Genomic DNA, 16,610 nt, shown 5'->3' on the forward strand with positions numbered 1-16,610 from the left:
TGTTGAAAATAGACTGAGGAGTTCCATTGTGGGTTTATTTGCTTGTGTTCCAATATAGTCATACATAACATTTGTCATTTATTTCAATTAAATTACAACTGAAAGAGAAATCTGATACTTAAATATGACAGGCATCAACAGTGCTGCATTGTTATGCTGTTTGCGTTAAAACGATGAAGACGATTAGATGCTGTATTCTGACAGCTGCACTTGAGGTTCACTGACTGTAGGACCACATTAGGGCCAACATGCTGGGAGGTTCTGTGTGGCCAGTGAGGGGGAAAAAGGAGCCCAAGCAAAGCTGCTAAATGCTGGATGAAGTCTTGTGTCTTGACTACACTTTTCTGGGCAGATGAATAATGTACACTAGCAAAAACCTTGGTCATAGATTTTCACCAGACGTTTGATGTGGAAAAGTTTTTGCCGAAGTTCTTTGCTCTGCTTTTTCTTTGCTTGATACTCAGGCGTCTAGGAAAATTGACAAAAAATATATCAATATTATCAGTTGTAGTAGTACTGCATTGCAGTAGAATACTTGTAACATTTTGAGGAATGTATTTATTAAATTTATTTCAGCATTTGTTCTGTGTTCTGTAAAGATATTCTAGAACCAGGAGACACTTAACTTAGCTTAACATTATGATTGTAAAACGGCTAGCTATGATTGTATAATTATGTAAACATATCATAACTTGTTTTAGTCCACAGAAAGCCCCCCCAGACCGGGCTGTTTCAGTGTGAATTTAAATTTAGTGAGGTTGCCAGGTAACTACTAACTGACTACAGGTAGTCACTGCACCCAGAAACATTATAAGAGAAATACATGCAAGAATGATGGTTCCAAAAAGCTAAGATGATTTTGGCAAAAATGTTCGGCTTGAGGCTTCACAGCGCATCTTCACTGAGAAATGAGTGATGGCACAGCGGCCATGTCCATCTTTTATATACAGTCTATGATTTTAAGTTTGTTTGCTCAGCATCTCTCAGCTAGAAAGTAAAGAATAATAAAGTACTTTGCAAACTTTACATTATGACATGACAGATCTTATTATACTCACTCTTTTAAGGTCTTTCAGTCGGTTATATTCATCTGCCACACCCTAAAAAGGAAAAAAAAAAAGATTTTTGATGACTTTATGCTGGGAAATTGTGAAATAATATATTATAGTATATATTTTATACACATATTAGATTATAGACATAGTATATTAAAGTAAAACATTATTCTGAATGACTTTAACCGTTCATCCGTCCATCCTTCCATCCATCCATCCATCCACCCATCCATCCCTTCTTTTGCTTATTTAACGCCATGTGGATTTTCTATGTCCAAATTTCACAAATTCTTTGTGTAGTCTTGTTTACTGTCAAGGCCTCAACTTTCCACCTTGATGGTGGAACAACAGATAAATATATAAATAAATGACAAATACATGAATATAAAAGCCACAGCCATGACTGTCCAGTATATTCTCCTGGCAGTCTGCCCTAAGCTTTTCCACTTGATGCACCTTCCTCTTGTTTTTCTTCACCTGGTACTTTGTGGAGTCTTCGTCCAGTGCGTCCAGTTCTCGACTCAATTTGTGCATCTGGTCACTGATGTCATCTAGCTCGCTACAGAGTCTCTTATAGCAGGAAAGATCTGAGTCAAACTCCTTCTTGTATTTCCTGCGTTGCTCATCTGAAGTTATCTCTGGGTACAGCCTGGAACAATGTTAATATCGAGACATGAAATCATTGTTACATAATACATAATTATTGGGGCAGAGGCAGATACAAAGGGGAATGAGCTTTTCACCAGTATCTCCACCAGTATTAAATTAGCTAAACTGCCTTAAAGGCAGTTGTAATCCTGAGCAGTTCTTTCTGATATTACTGTATTTTACTCTAAAATCATATAAATACTGTGTCATTTTTCTTATTTAAAGATGTGACTGATTAGAACATAGTTAAGCCTCAGGGCATGATCTTCACTTACATGTGAGTATAACCAAAGGGGATTTTTAAAAACTGACACCAGTGCTAATTTTTCTTGCTTAGTCAACATCTACTCTGATATTTAACATTTTTTAACTTTGTCTCATTCCTGCCTAAAAAAAGAGATTGCTAAAAGGAAGAAAAAGCATCTGAACGAGAACATCAATGCTCTCACTCGTCAGACTTCTTTGCATCTTTTTAACATTATACAACTGAAAATATTTTTTAAAATAAAAGCTCATTTACTCTTCTAATTTGATGTTTAAGACTATATCTTATAGTTCCTGTTTGTTTATTTATTATTTAAATGAACACCCCTGAAGCTTCACTTGCCTCAACTAAACACTTTCTCACATGGTGAACTCACTGAGGTTTCAGCATTAAGTGGCAGTAGAGCATCAGCTTACCTGTGGAGGTAATCTGTGTGGTCTCGGTCCAGCCCGTTGCCGGTGTCTCCTGTGGTGTAACCAGTTTCATACTGGGACTCAATTATTGCCCGAGCAGCAGGTATTGGTTCTTTGTCCTTCCTCTGTTCCTTCTTCACATAATAAGGAGGAGGCCTCCTCCTGCTGTCACTCTCATCTGAAGAGCTGCTGGGGCAAACTATGGCCCTGCTGTTTTGGTACAAAGGCTCAGCACCATGGGTCTTGCTGCTGTTTGCAGAGAAACTATGGAAAATCAAGACTTAAGTGAAGCTCAGGAAACAGATCAACATAACTGATGTGTTTGACACTGGGAAGACAATGTGTTTCTTATTCTTTCTATTTAATCATTGGATTAGCAGCCAAACATCAGGCATCAGCCACTGTCCTCATAGGAAGTAAGATGTGTGTGTGTGTGTGTGTGTGTGTTTGTGTGTTAAGGCTCAGGAGAGTTTTTGTAATGTGTCTTGTTATTTGGACATGGACTACACCTTAGTGTGCGTCACAGACTCATCTGCTGCAAACATCACCCACCTGTTGATTTTATAATTTCCCTCACTGTGGATGCTGACTGCTTTGGCGTAGGAGACCACACTGTTCTCCACCCTCAGGTCTGGCGCCGCTCTCTCTGACACAACAGTCGGTGCCTGCTGGGCGCTGCGCACTTCTCCAACATGATTCACCTAAGTCAATATCCGGAGACTCAAATCATAATCCATTTATTTACTTTCAGGACCTGCGGCTTGAATGACATAATGTCTTTATCTATGTATTTTAGTACTGAGTAACATAATGCCATATTTAACATGATGATATAAATGAGATAATCCCCCAAAGTTGGGATATGTATTTTTTTTTTAAGCTGGAAAGAAAACCTTCCACTGAATCTGTTGCCTAAGCAGTGAAGTGCAGAACTGGAGGGTTCTCCACACTGCTAAAAAACACTTGGCTGAAAGACGGTGTGCCACTGCCAGACATGCTTCCATGTAGCCAGACTGATACAAGGACAGACACAAACGCTGGCCTTGGCCCCAGCGTGACAGCATGACAGCTTTAATATCCATTCAGCCTTTAGAGAGAAGAAGTCCTCCTCCAGGTTTTCGGGTTGATCTTCGGCTCACCTAAAATCATCTCTGCATTTCTTTCAACAGCTAACAGGGGCAATTACTTCAAAGGACACACACGCACAGTAAATTCTCAGCTCCATCTGATGCGAGATGCATTTTACCAGAGCGTTAACAGTGTGAGGGTGCGTGAACATCAGTATCATCATCAGCACTGCAGTGAAGTCACATGTGCTTATCAAACAGATATTTTAGCACCTACAGTGTAACAGCTGCTGCAACCACTGTCGAAAGAAAACATCCTTATATGATGCACAGAATATCAAACACTGAAATGGCATTATGCCTCATTTGATCCACTGTGATATGCATCATTAATGAAGTCTTGTCTGACCTATTTCTGTAACAGAGTGCAGTCACACAGCATAAAGGTCTGGTGAGCTGATGTTTGAAAAATGCAGTCAGTGAAATAGATCTTATGAATGTGTGGCTGCAAGACAATCCCCTATATGAAGTAAAAAAAACTAGAGGAAAGCTGCGAGGAATCTGATCCACTGCGGCAGAAAGGAGCACATTCAGCTGTTATTGTCTAATCCAGCCATCACAATTATTTTTAAAGTTCTGTTTTAATTACTGGCTAAATCTGCAAGTACTTCTAATTAAATGATCGCGCTGTATATAAAAGGTTGCAATATATTAAAACTTAGAAATTAACCCTGGAAAGAGGTCTTTAGTGACTGCTTTGACTCATTATTGTGGCAGTTTGTAAGTAATGTCTGCAACATAAAGTAAACAATCATCACCATAAAATATCTCTGTGACCTTGAGATAGTCTTTTCTTTACAGGAGGTCTTGCCATCTATTTGACTCTGGGGTAGCTCCTGATGCTGATTAAAAAAAAACCCCTTTTTTAAAATTCAACATAAGCAACACGCAGTTTTCAAATATTGCATTTGCTTTTAATCTACTTTTCATGTATTCTTCTCTCAATTATCTCCATTTTCCAGTCATGCTAAATGAAAATGTAGCACAAAACCAGGGGAAATTACATATTAGCCAGGAGTCTAATCTGCAGTAGTGTGTAGCAGCCCCTTCACAGACTGAATCATTTAGTGCCACCACACTCTGTAGGGATTCACACAGCAACACAGAGGCAACTCAACCCCTTTTATTCATTATACATGCCACATACATTATATATGCCTTCCTGCAAGGCAAGCATCTTCAGTGCGATACAAGAGTGCCCCAGAATAGGGCCTGCCTCTCTATGAAGCCACTCAGTATAGGCTTTGCACTGATAGGCAGAATGTAGGCCAAGACTTTGCCGAACTTATTGAATACGTTGCTTCCCCTGCTCCCCATGCTGGACCTGATACAGTCATGCCACATGGCTACTCTAATAGATTAATCACTGCTAAATGCTGCATCACACTACTACTGTGAAGCACAAACAGCACAGAGTCACAAACCAGCGTGAATACTTGCTAAATGCTGGAGCACTGATGAGCTCGGAGAATGGTTCTCAATCTGGAGATCCAATACGGACCCTTTTTCTTGTGAAATGCTTGATCCTTTCATTGATACAGACTTCCATAAAACCCCCAAAGGGCTAAATCATTCTTTTTTTGAATTACATGGTATTGCATAGTAGTGTCTCTGAGAAACATACTGTGGAGGAGTTAATGTGTGTATGTTTGTGTGTTGAATCCAACATATTGCTGAAACATATGGTTTACATTACTGTAAGTGAGACTGTGATTTGTGCTTCAACAGGACAGTGAGCCAAAGTACACCTCAAGACTCTGTGAGCTCTGTAAAGGGCAGCTGATCAAGAGCAAAGTGCTGGAGTATTACAGTAGATGACCCGGCCGGAAGGAGCTCCTTCAAGACTGCTGGAAAAAATTAAAGCTAACCTCACGAAGCTGGTTGTTAGAATGAATTGTGGTGCAAACCTGTTATCAAAGCAAAGTAGCTGCTTGAAGGAATGCTTTGTTTACATTTTTTTGTTTTTGCTTAGTGCATACAGTTGCGGTTAGAAGTTTATATGCACTCATCACGGGTCTGAATGTTATGGTAATTTGGGGCTTTTAATGATTTCTTTGAACTGTTCTTTTTCCAGGGTGGAATGATTACACAACTCACATATTTAATGACTTTAAAAAACATGAGTTAGGTGGACAAGTTTGAATTTCTCCAATCGACACAAGATCAAAAATATACATAAAGCCTCAAATATATACACACACTCACTGAAATCTTTTATTAAGTGGTGCTGAAGGTTCTATATTGTCTTTATCTTGACACGGCCAAGCCCTATTAACTTCTCGTTAGTGATCATGATTGATGACAACTGGTTTCTCTTTGCCAGCATAAAAAGGATTTGTTTGACAGCAATCATACTCAGAACAATGGAAAAGTACAAGGAACTCAGTGAAGATCTAAGAAGGATAATTGTAGGTTTACCCAGGAAAGGTCTCTTGGAGCCATTTTTAAACAGCTGCAGTGTCCAAGATCAAAAAATTGTATGTGATACAAGTTGTTGGGATGCGCCACCGCTTTGCCAAGGTCTGGAAGAAGACCCAAACTGTCATCCTCAGATGAGAGAAAACAACCTTAAAAGCTGGAAACCAACCAGTTTAAATGATCTCTACCAATTCTGCCAAGAACAGTGGTCCAGCCAGAATTAGGCCAGAAGCTTGTTGATGGCTACTAAAACCATCAGGTTGAGGTCCAACCTGCTATGAAACATTTAGCCAAATATTAGTGAGGTATTAGTTGAGTCTGTATATATACTTTTGACACTGTTCGGATCAGAGAAAATCCAAAATAAAATCAAATTTGTGCACCCAACTCTTGTTTTTTAAAGTTATTAAAGCTGTATGCTGGTCAATCACTCCACTCTGGAAAAAGAACAAAGAAATCATTAAAAGTCCAAAATTACTGTGACATGAAAATTACCATGTTAAATGTTCTGATATCTTCAGGACTCTTCTACAATGTAGAAATGAATATAATTAATGAAAAACCATTGAATGACTAGACGTGTCCAAATTGAAACTAGTTTTTTTCTGTAGATAAAATCATTATTCAAACAGCCGGAAGAGGTCGCACACCTGGAGAAAAAAATGGTGCTGTCCATTACAGAGAAGAGTTTATTATGAGGCTGCACCTTTTTTTTTAAAAGTCTGTCTCAGGTTTCAGTTGTTTTTTTTAGTTTCTAAGTCATAATTTATGTAAACTATACAGAATTTTAAGAAGCCAATATGGCACAAATAACAGCAACAGTGTAATGTGATCTACATCATACCTACAGGGAAGCAGGTATCTTATCTCATGGATAAAATTTAAGAATCTGTCAAGCTGTGAGTTCAGGGCCATTTCTTTAGATGGATGTTGTTCTGATTCCTGATGTTTTTGGCTCATTAGCTAGAGAATAATGTCAGTGAAAAAAATAACTAACAGTGTTATCGCAGTCTTTGTTGATGCATGATGTAATATATAATGTAATATGTTGTAAATCTGTAAGTGTATAAAAAAGTGGTGTAAAAAAAACACCAGTAAATGAGAGCAGCATTTTGACAGCTGAACTTGATTTGTTAATTTTAAACTTTCTACAGTTCTAGGCCAGTTTCACCAAATAATGTAATAGTAATTTTATTCAGGGACAACTGCAGTTTCTATTAGTAAAAAAAAAGAAAAGTGTTCATTACACATTTTTCTGGTTCTAAATGAATCCTTCTCTGACTGCGTCTGTTACAACAAACTGAAACTTCAAACTTTGCCCTAAACCACAAAATGAATTACTTTATGAGTCTCCTGATCTGTTCCTGTCTCAAAGAACTATGTAATGCTGCCTGACTGTCATTCTTATATGGTTTCTATGTGCCTCTTATCATTGGTCTGGTTAATCATCAGTCAGAGTGAAACCTAGCTGTGCCAAGGATCAACACCAGTATCCTTTGAGTCAACATCAGCAGGTAACATGAGTTTGTGAAACTCATTTCTCACTGTCACTTTAACAGTTAATATATATAAATGCTGGGAATTCACAGGTGCTGGTAGCTGCAAAAAGCAAGTGATGTCACTCTAACTGTAGTTATAAAAATAATTCTTAATTTTTGTTTTGTTATTAATGGACTTTTTTTTAATACCCAGCTGATAATCAATAATTCCCAAATAAAATATGAGGCTTTACTCACCCAGTCTTGTATATCCTGCCCCTCTGATGGCCTGACCAGGGGCTCGTCCCAGTAGATGTTAGCTTTTCCATGATGCCAAATCTTGCTGCGGGTCTTGTAGGCATAGTAAGCAGAAAACGACAAAGCCAGCACCACCAGAAGACCCAACACAAATGCCACTGCCTGAGGAAAGAGGGTGAACTTCAGAATAAGACAGAATAAAATATAACAGACTGAAATAGAATACTCCCTCTAACCTCCTCAGGGTCCATGTAGCAGTAGTGGTGCAGGTATTGATTGTACATGGGGAACCCCCCGGGGAAACCGGCCCCCAGACTGCCGCTGAGGCTGGGGCTGCCCTGCATGCTCTGACACATCATGAGCATGGGGTTGTACAACACGCTCTGTGAGCTCTGAGACATCGGGTTCACCCCGATCACAAAGATGATGTCAATGATGCCCTAGAAGACAAATCAGAAGCAAATTAATCACAACAATCGTTTAAGTGATTTCGGAATGATCCCTGAACAAAGCTGTCAATGCCACACATTCACAAATACAAAATTCTCATCTTGTTCCTACTCCCACTCTCTTCCCTGAGAATCACTTGAAATACTTTAGCTGTCCTTTTTTCCCCTTGTTACACTACCTCGATAATAATCTGTTAGTGCTGATCAAAGTGATTTGATGGAAATGAGTAGCTGACAAAGGACAAATGCAATGCAAAATAATTGCAATGAATGACTCAGAATATCTTTATGACTTGATTTATTTATTTTTTTGGTGAGACAGACTCACCTGAAGGACAGCTAAGATGATATCACAGATGAACACAGTGAGGTAAAACCTGCATCCCCGTATTCTCCGTGATCGTGAGAAACTCGCCACCAAGAACCCCAGTGAAACCAGGAAGTTGATGGCAGCCATCGAAATCATTGCTGCCTTGGCAGACTGAGGCGTCATGTAGGAGCTGCCATAGCCGTAGCTACCTCCATAGTATCCTGCCCCCAACCCTCCAACACCTCCAGTATCAACAACACCGTAGCCACCATACCCAAATCGATTCAAGTCCCACACCAAAGTTGAAGCTACACAGGCAAAGATGAGGAAACACATGAGCACTGTGGCTCCTTGGAAGGTCTTGACAAAGCCGGGAGGTGAGAACCAGCGGTAGAAGTGTTGAGGCTTCCCCTCCACATAGTAGGAATCTGGTGGAAGTGCATAGGTGCAGGGGACATTCTGGCTCCGGGGGGAATGGACACTCCTTGGGGGATAGAAGCTGTGGGAGGCAGTGCTGTAAGGTGGGCTGTACACAGGGGGGCTATCATAGTACTTAGGCTCATACATGGTTTAGTAGATAATTCTGCAATTTCACCTGGAAGTGGGGTTAAAAAAGAGACAAAATTAAAACAAGGGTAAATGCCTTGTGCCTACATATCTTAACACTAGGAATTAATGCATTTAATAGCAGTTTTAAAGGTGCTAAATTGACCAATTCCAGTCTTTTACCGTCCTGGTCCTGTGCTGGGATACTTTGATGAGTAAAATGACTTTCAAAATATAAAATATGAATTCACTTGAAACTCATTTTCCCTGTTCCTTTAAGCACTAATTTATGTAACTAGGTTTTACTTAAAAGCACCATTTTCTGCTAAACAGCATCCACCACTTTCACCTCAGCCGGTCCCTGAACCGTCTCTAGTATAGCTGACCCACACTTCATCACTCCAACGAATTCAACCCAACACGCTTCAATTATTCAAACAGACAGCAGATAAGAGGTGAGGCAGAGCAGCCATGCGTGCTGTTTTCAGCAGGGGAGAAGCACAGGCGTATTCCCTCCCCTGTGCTGCATGTTACCCGTGCGCACCTGCTGAGCGCCAGGACAGGGGAAGGTACAACACAAACCCAGAACTTTAACTTTTCCGGTTTGATTTAAACCTATGATACAACAGCAACACAGCAAAGCAAGCTCACGTACTTCTCTTTTACTGTGACTCGCTGTGTGCTATTTACTCAAAATTTAACATCTTCCTATTAAAAGTGGTTAATTCCAGTTCAACCCAGAACTATTCTCCTGTCCACTTACACTCTGAGTGTAAAACATGAACACTTTATTTGGTCCAAAAATGTTTTACACTCCACTGTTAGTGCCCGGGGCTTTTCTTTAAACATTCAGCACCTCAACGAGGTTAACTGGACAACTAATAATATAAACTATTCTCTTTAAATGTGAAAACTTCAGAAATCAATCAACAGGAACATATCTGTTACACAACTTACCCAAGCACTGTGGAAAGCTCACAACCTTTTAACCCGTCAAACTCAGCTGTCCTTAAACCGCGCCGCGCATGATTCCTGTCTACCATCCGAGCGTCCGGTTTACACCCTGTCAATGACCGTCAGCTTCGTCATTATTTTAATGGATGGATACTTTCAAAACAATGCACGTTTCGGAGCAGCTTTACGCACCGTGCACCCTGCGGAGATACCCAGTGTCTCAGCAGGGACACAGTTCACGCGCTAACGATCAGCGTGTCCCACGTGCTCTCTGATAGTTTATACCCTCCTGCTACATTCATATTCAAGTTTACGGCCTCCACGTTAAGTATAACCTCCTGTTTTACAGCCTAGTCCACACATTAGACTGAAACCTTTTTGATAGATGTTTTAAATAATATAGATGTCAATATAGATGTTTATAATAATAACATTATGGTATAAAGTATGAATCATATGATCTATGATTCATACTTTATGCCATACAGAATAATGCCTAACCAAAAACTATAATAATAAGTGTGTAACTACTGTTTTATTGACTGAGGCAGTTGTTTGCCCCTAAACCGTCACTGAAAGTACGGCTGGATCACGTGTAAAGTAGTTCAACAATCCTCCACCTCACCTGTTATCAGATTTCTTTCCATCTACACTGACCGGTCATTTCATTAGGTACACCTCTTCAACTGCTCGATCACATGACAGTGCATTTAGGCATGTAGACACGGTCAAGATGACCTGCCGAAGTTCAAACTAAGCATCAGGATGGAGAAAAAGTGACATAAGTGACTTTGAACGTGGCATGGCTGTTGGTGCCAGACAGGCTGGTGTGAGTATTTCACAAACTGCTGATCTGCTGGGATTTTGCCGCACAACCATCTCTGTGGTTTACAGGGAATAATCTGAAAAAGAGAAAATATCCAGTGAGGGGGAGTTCTTCAATCCAACAGAGCACCTTTGGGATGTGGTGGAACTGGAGATTCACATCATGGATGCTCAGCAGACAAATTTGCAGCAGCTGTGTGATGCTATCATATCAACATGGACCAAAATCTCTGAGAAATGTTTCCAGCACTTTGTTGATTCTATACAACAAAGAATTAAGGCAGTTGTGAAGGCAAAAAAGAGTCCAACCTGGTGCTAGCAAGGTGTACCTAATAGCATGGCCAGTGAGTGTGTGAATTCGTTGTAAAGGATGTAAATGACACAAGAAAAGATGCACAAGTGTCTACTGCGGTTTATGTTAACTAAATATTGACAGGTGTATAAGACAAATATTTTTGAGTCGAGTTACTTTACAATACATTTTGGATATATTTTGTTTCATTCTCTTATTTACCATTTTAGAAGCAGAGAAACGATGTAATCTACAAAATTTATTACAAGCAATAAATTTAAAAATTTTTTAGTTTTTCTCGTCACTTGTAGTAAGCAAGTAGTGGCGCTAAGATTGGCAGTTTCCAAAACTCTTAAACAGTTTTATCCATCTGATAACAGATGACTTTTTTTTTGTTTTTTTTGTTTTTTGCTGTGATGCCTATTGAAGAAAAGAGAAAAGGCAAATAAATACCAGAACACAATGGATACAGTTTTAAAAACTTTATTATAGAAACATATTGCAATATTTTACCTGGTAAAATAAAGGTTGAAAAATGTTGTAGTCCATGTAATTTAATTAAGTCATAATACAAAATTTGTGTCAACTTTGACCTCATTTAATATGATTACACAATGATGCATAATAATCCGTTTTGTCCAGAAGGAAGAACACGGTCTGTTGCTCAAAACAGGAACACAAAGATTTTAAAAAATTGTGTTGTTTCATCTGTTCATCAGTTGCTGCAGACATTTCTGCTCTTTTTCACGTCTGAGCATTTGACACGGTTTCCTGGTCAAAAGCACGGATTCTGTTTTTTATGTGGCTTAACTTAGCTTTCAAGTAGTCATAGCGTTCCTGTTTCTCCAAGAAAGCAGGGTCCTGTGAAAGAAGTACACAACAATCTGTTGATTAATGGCTGCAAACTCTATTGCAAAACTGTCTTGCCTCATTCATTCTGTAACTGATCTGTGTTAAATGGGAATTTTCAGAATTAGCAACAATCTGTGAAGGAATCTATATTATTTGCATCAGCAGACAGTTATAAAATAAAAATGAACATTACCTGGGCATTTTCACACACAGAAGTCTAATACCGCTCTGGTTAAATGTTAAAATTGCTACAATTGATCCAGAACATGCAGCTGCAAAAATTGTGGTTTCTCCTCTTATTTAAAAAACAAAAACAAAAACGACTGTGTCACTTACATTCCTTTTCTCCTGATACTTCTTTAAAAGTCTTTGAATCCTGTGTTGCTCCTGTATGAAAAGCAGAGTGATAATTAATGTCTGTGTACAAAAGGCGATTAATTATCACCTGGAAGGCTCGTATAGATCTCACCTCTGTGCTATTTGCTTCTCTGGGGAGTCGTTTCATCATGGCATCCAGCTCTCTGAACTTACTGAGAGTAGCGCTGATGTCTTTGTGAAGGTCTTTGTATTCCTGATACTGATCATTGAAAACTGCTTTGTATTTGTCCCTTTCCTCCACACAGCTGATCTCTGGATACTTGCTACAGACAAAAAAGGCATGGTAACATTGATTCTTTGCATGTTTGTGTATGCACTAATGATACTACAGTATTTAGACAGAAAGACATTATTCCAAAAGTCCAAACTAACAATCTGATTTATCAACAACACGCACAGTTTAAATGTTAACTTACATGATGTAGTCTGCAATGATGTGCACTTTGGGGCTTAGACTGACCGGGCTCTTGTAGACCTCAAGAGGGCGTTTATCCTGGTTGATATAATCTTTATTCAGACCTTTATCAATTTCATCCTTGAATGATATGCGTTTTGGTTTTACTGGAGTGAGTGGGATGGACTGGTGAAACTCCTCCTGGGGCTGAAGGTGAAAGAAAAATATCATTCAGCAAATATAAAAGAAACAAATGAGTTGTTCTAATAACTATACAGACATGTGCTTAGATGAAGGCTTTTTTTTTGTTGTTGCTTTTTTTTAACAGATGTTTAAAGATCTAGATGTTAAATTTAAAAAGTGTCTGAGAAACTGAAGGGGAAAAAATACATGGCCAATCTTTTATTTTGAAAAGCTGCATTCTCTCATCAGGACAATTACTCTGGCTTCTCATCATTTCTTATTTGTCTTCAGTTATGCATAAAGCCCAACATGCCATTGCAGAAGATTGTATTGTTCATGTTTATATAGACACATATTTACTGGTTAGGCTACGTCAGGATGTGCAGTGATAGTAATGCGATTGTTTTGTTTGTTCTTCACCGGCCCAGGTGTTGTTGCTGACAGCTGGAACAGCAAAACACTGAAAACTGAATTGCCTCATTCTTGTTTTATGTTTTAAATGTTTGCAGGGGGTTACTTATTGGATACATTTATGTAACTAAGTTGGTTGTTAGTGGCTCTAACAATGACAATGATCATTCTGTTGTCACTTATACCGATATTTTCATTTAGCTCTACCAAACCTGCCATGTCACAGAGTCAATAGCGCTCTTAGGCTTGTTAATCTGACAGTGGGAAAATAATATGGTCATTGGAGCAGTACTCATTATTTTATCATTCTCAGTATTGTTACTGTTACTGACAAAATAGTGTATGCACACACATTTTATGCCCTTGTGCCAAGGATGCAGGTGATAGCTACATTTGCAGGTGCAACATAATTCAATATGTCTTCAAGGCCTTATCAGCTGGTGGAATTAGCTGTGGACAAACTGACAATACAGTTACACACAGTACATTTGCTGTTTTTTTGTAACATCCCTCACTGTCATAATACACTATACTTAAAATGCAAAATGATGACAAAAGGTGGACAAGTGATGCCCAACCTTTATCTGACCAGCCACACAAGAAATTGATTAAATATTTATCAACTTTGAGAGAAAAAAAAAAAAAACTATGATGACGAGCACTTTAAAGGTGAGGTTTCCACTCTATTTGCCTTATGCAGTGAATTTAACTGTACCTCTGTATTCATGAGGAGACCTTCTCATGTACAGCATTTAAATGAATTTATATTCAGACTTAGAAGAGCTTGTATTTCATATTCATTTACAGAGGAGTAAAAATCTGTACCTGGTTCTCAAAATACTGCCTCTCTCTACGTGCAGCTTCATGCCTCCACATCTTCAGACATACCAGGAAGCTTCCTAGATACATGGTCATGTTGATGAAGATGAAAGCTGTTCCTGCAATCTGGCCACCGTCAACCCGACACAGATTGGCCACGATGGGGTTAACACCTATTGTTATGTAGCACAGACCCCCACGATTCAAGTCGTTCAGGTAAACTATCCCTGCTGCCATGTAGAACAGGAACAGTGCCACGTTGATGAAGGCCTCTGTCAGGGGCCACCATGGGGAGTCGAGAAGTATAGTGCGATAGTACATTGTCATTCCCACCACCAGGAGAGACAGGGTAATGATCCACGAGGCTCCAGCTACAGCTAGAATGAAAGGAGTCATGGGGCCTCTGTAGCTGTACCCAGACAGACCCATCCCATTGTTGTATATACCATTATAGAGTCCGTAGCTGTTGGACCATTCACTGTCTTTCTGAATGTAGGCAATGACACATGCAAAGACCATACCTCCAAAAAGCAGCTGAAGTCCAGCCAGAAGCCTGAGCAACCCTGGCCATGATTTCAAATAAGAGTACTTCTGCTTGTAGACCTCCACCTTCTCAGCGTAATACTCTGCAGGGTGGATGCTGGATAGTAGAGATTCCTCTACTGGGTCCTGACCAAACAGATCACCACTGGGACTCTCTCTTAACAAAGGCTTATGTGAGCTCTGACTGGAGCCTCCCAGAGATTCAGCCAGGTTCCGCCGCTCCACCAAGGGACTTACAGGGGGGCTCACTCTGGTCCCATTGGGTAGGATCTGGATACCTGTTGTGCTGGCCTCAGAGTCACTTTCCTTTGCCCATTTTCTGCCCCATGACTGAGGGAGGAGGGATTTCAATCTGTTCTTAAGGCTCCCCTTTTTGTCATTCTCTTTCTCAGCATAAGGTGGAGAACTGGATGTACGGCCTGTGGAGTCAGTATCATCCTCACCATTATTTGTGATATTATCCGGTGGGGGTGTGTGAGTAACCCATACAGGAAGTGGCGGATCTTTAATGGCCGTGGATCTGGCCACACTCTCGTGGTCTTGTCTCTTGAATGCATTCATGCTTTGGGCTGATTTGGATCATTCATTGGTAAAAAGGTAATCACAGGATCGTCAAGACAGCAAGAAGAAGCAAAGCTGTGGGAAACAAAAACAATATTAGGAGTCTGCCTATAGCATTCAAACAGCTGTATAATGAATATAGGTATCATGGTACATTCCTATAATGAACATGTGTACCTCATTTACTCATGTTATAACATGACTACAATGATTCTTATATGATTTTAAAAAAAGTCAGGTATGAGCTTTATTTAACATTCCTCATTACTTTAAGTTGCATATAAACAAAAAATGAACCATATATATATATATATATATATATATATATATATATATATATATATGTGTGTGTGTGTGTGTGTGCAAGGCTCATTTCACACCCTAAGATAGAAACATAATGAAAACAGTGTGTGTGTAAGTTAAAGTTGCATAACATAAACAGATAATGTAGAACTAAAACATTAAGGTTGTGGACCATAAAACCATAACAATGGGCTGAGCACAGGGAACTGTAGCATTGGGTGCTGTAATCATTTGTGGGTTCCTACTACAGAGTAAAATTTTACAGCCTATAGTTAAAAAAAAAAATCCTTCCCACTAAACACAAACAGCACACGGTGAGTTATTTTATGTGCAGACCTACTTAACCAGTTGTAAATATATAGCAACTTAGAGAACATTTATAAAATGAAGGGACATGAAGGGAAGCCTGGATGAAAGAAAATAAAGATTTCTAAAACACAGTTGTGTTGCTTGCAATATAATTAATAGCAGTAGAGTGTAGTTTGTAGCACACGGGTCAAAATCAGTGGAAATGTCTGTTAAAGCCATTCGTTGTATCAGCACAACACAAACACCAGAAACTGCTGCAGTGTAACAACTCTGAAAAGGTCCCCAACATGACTGCTGCTGCTTCGGCTCGTCTAATTACAGAGGAGTTTAGGCTGAGTTGTGACTCACACCAGGCTGCTGCTCCAAATACTTCACTACTGCCAGGATACTATCACTGCATGTCAAAAAGGCAACGCCGACTGGACATTCTACATTTGTTTTTCAAACAAACCAACAGCTTACCTTGAACCCAACTCTCTGGTCATGTAGAGATGGTAGTTTCTCAAATTTTTTTTTAAGGGGCCCTGTCCAGCAGGCTCACTCAGATCACTCTCTCAGGTGACTCACTCCTGGTTTAACTCACGCAGGGAGATTGGCTAATGTGCGTGGACAAATGAGGTGGGACTAAAAGCTTAAATATTAAACCTGAACCGCCCCTGCGCTGGTGCTGACTGGCAGTGCCAGGTTAATCTGTGGGAGAGAGAGTGGCTGAAACTGCTGCCATTCGTGGAGTTCATGTTGTTGGTGCTTTGTTGATAAGAAAAGGTTAAAAAAAAAAAAGAAGTGCACAATCTACTAATTAATGCAGGATCAGGGACT

The 16,610-nt window shown here is 39.5% G+C and overlaps 2 protein-coding genes across 2 annotated transcripts; both read right to left on the reverse strand.

Annotated features, from left to right (window-relative positions):
* Window positions 1-18: 18 nt before the first annotated feature.
* Window positions 19-10,146, reverse strand: LOC115796302 (occludin-like). The gene is made up of 9 exons (XM_030752632.1): window positions 9,925-10,146; window positions 8,440-9,016; window positions 7,899-8,102; window positions 7,663-7,824; window positions 2,934-3,082; window positions 2,385-2,645; window positions 1,533-1,704; window positions 1,059-1,100; window positions 19-468 (listed from the first exon to the last, which is right to left on the reverse strand). Exons 2-9 carry the CDS (start codon window positions 8,986-8,988, stop codon window positions 367-369), a joined length of 1,641 nt encoding a protein of 546 aa, XP_030608492.1. The 5' UTR covers window positions 8,989-9,016; window positions 9,925-10,146; the 3' UTR covers window positions 19-366.
* A 1,441-nt stretch (window positions 10,147-11,587) lies between these two features.
* Window positions 11,588-16,354, reverse strand: marveld2l (MARVEL domain containing 2-like). The gene is made up of 6 exons (XM_030752520.1): window positions 16,254-16,354; window positions 14,082-15,254; window positions 12,685-12,869; window positions 12,360-12,531; window positions 12,227-12,277; window positions 11,588-11,899 (listed from the first exon to the last, which is right to left on the reverse strand). The coding sequence occupies exons 2-6, from the start codon at window positions 15,177-15,179 to the stop codon at window positions 11,783-11,785; spliced, it is 1,623 nt and encodes a 540-aa protein (XP_030608380.1). The 5' UTR covers window positions 15,180-15,254; window positions 16,254-16,354; the 3' UTR covers window positions 11,588-11,782.
* Window positions 16,355-16,610: the final 256 nt, after the last annotated feature.

Source organism: Archocentrus centrarchus, chromosome 17, assembly GCF_007364275.1.
Source record: "Archocentrus centrarchus isolate MPI-CPG fArcCen1 chromosome 17, fArcCen1, whole genome shotgun sequence".
In the NCBI taxonomy this organism is placed as follows: Eukaryota; Metazoa; Chordata; class Actinopteri; order Cichliformes; family Cichlidae; genus Archocentrus; species Archocentrus centrarchus.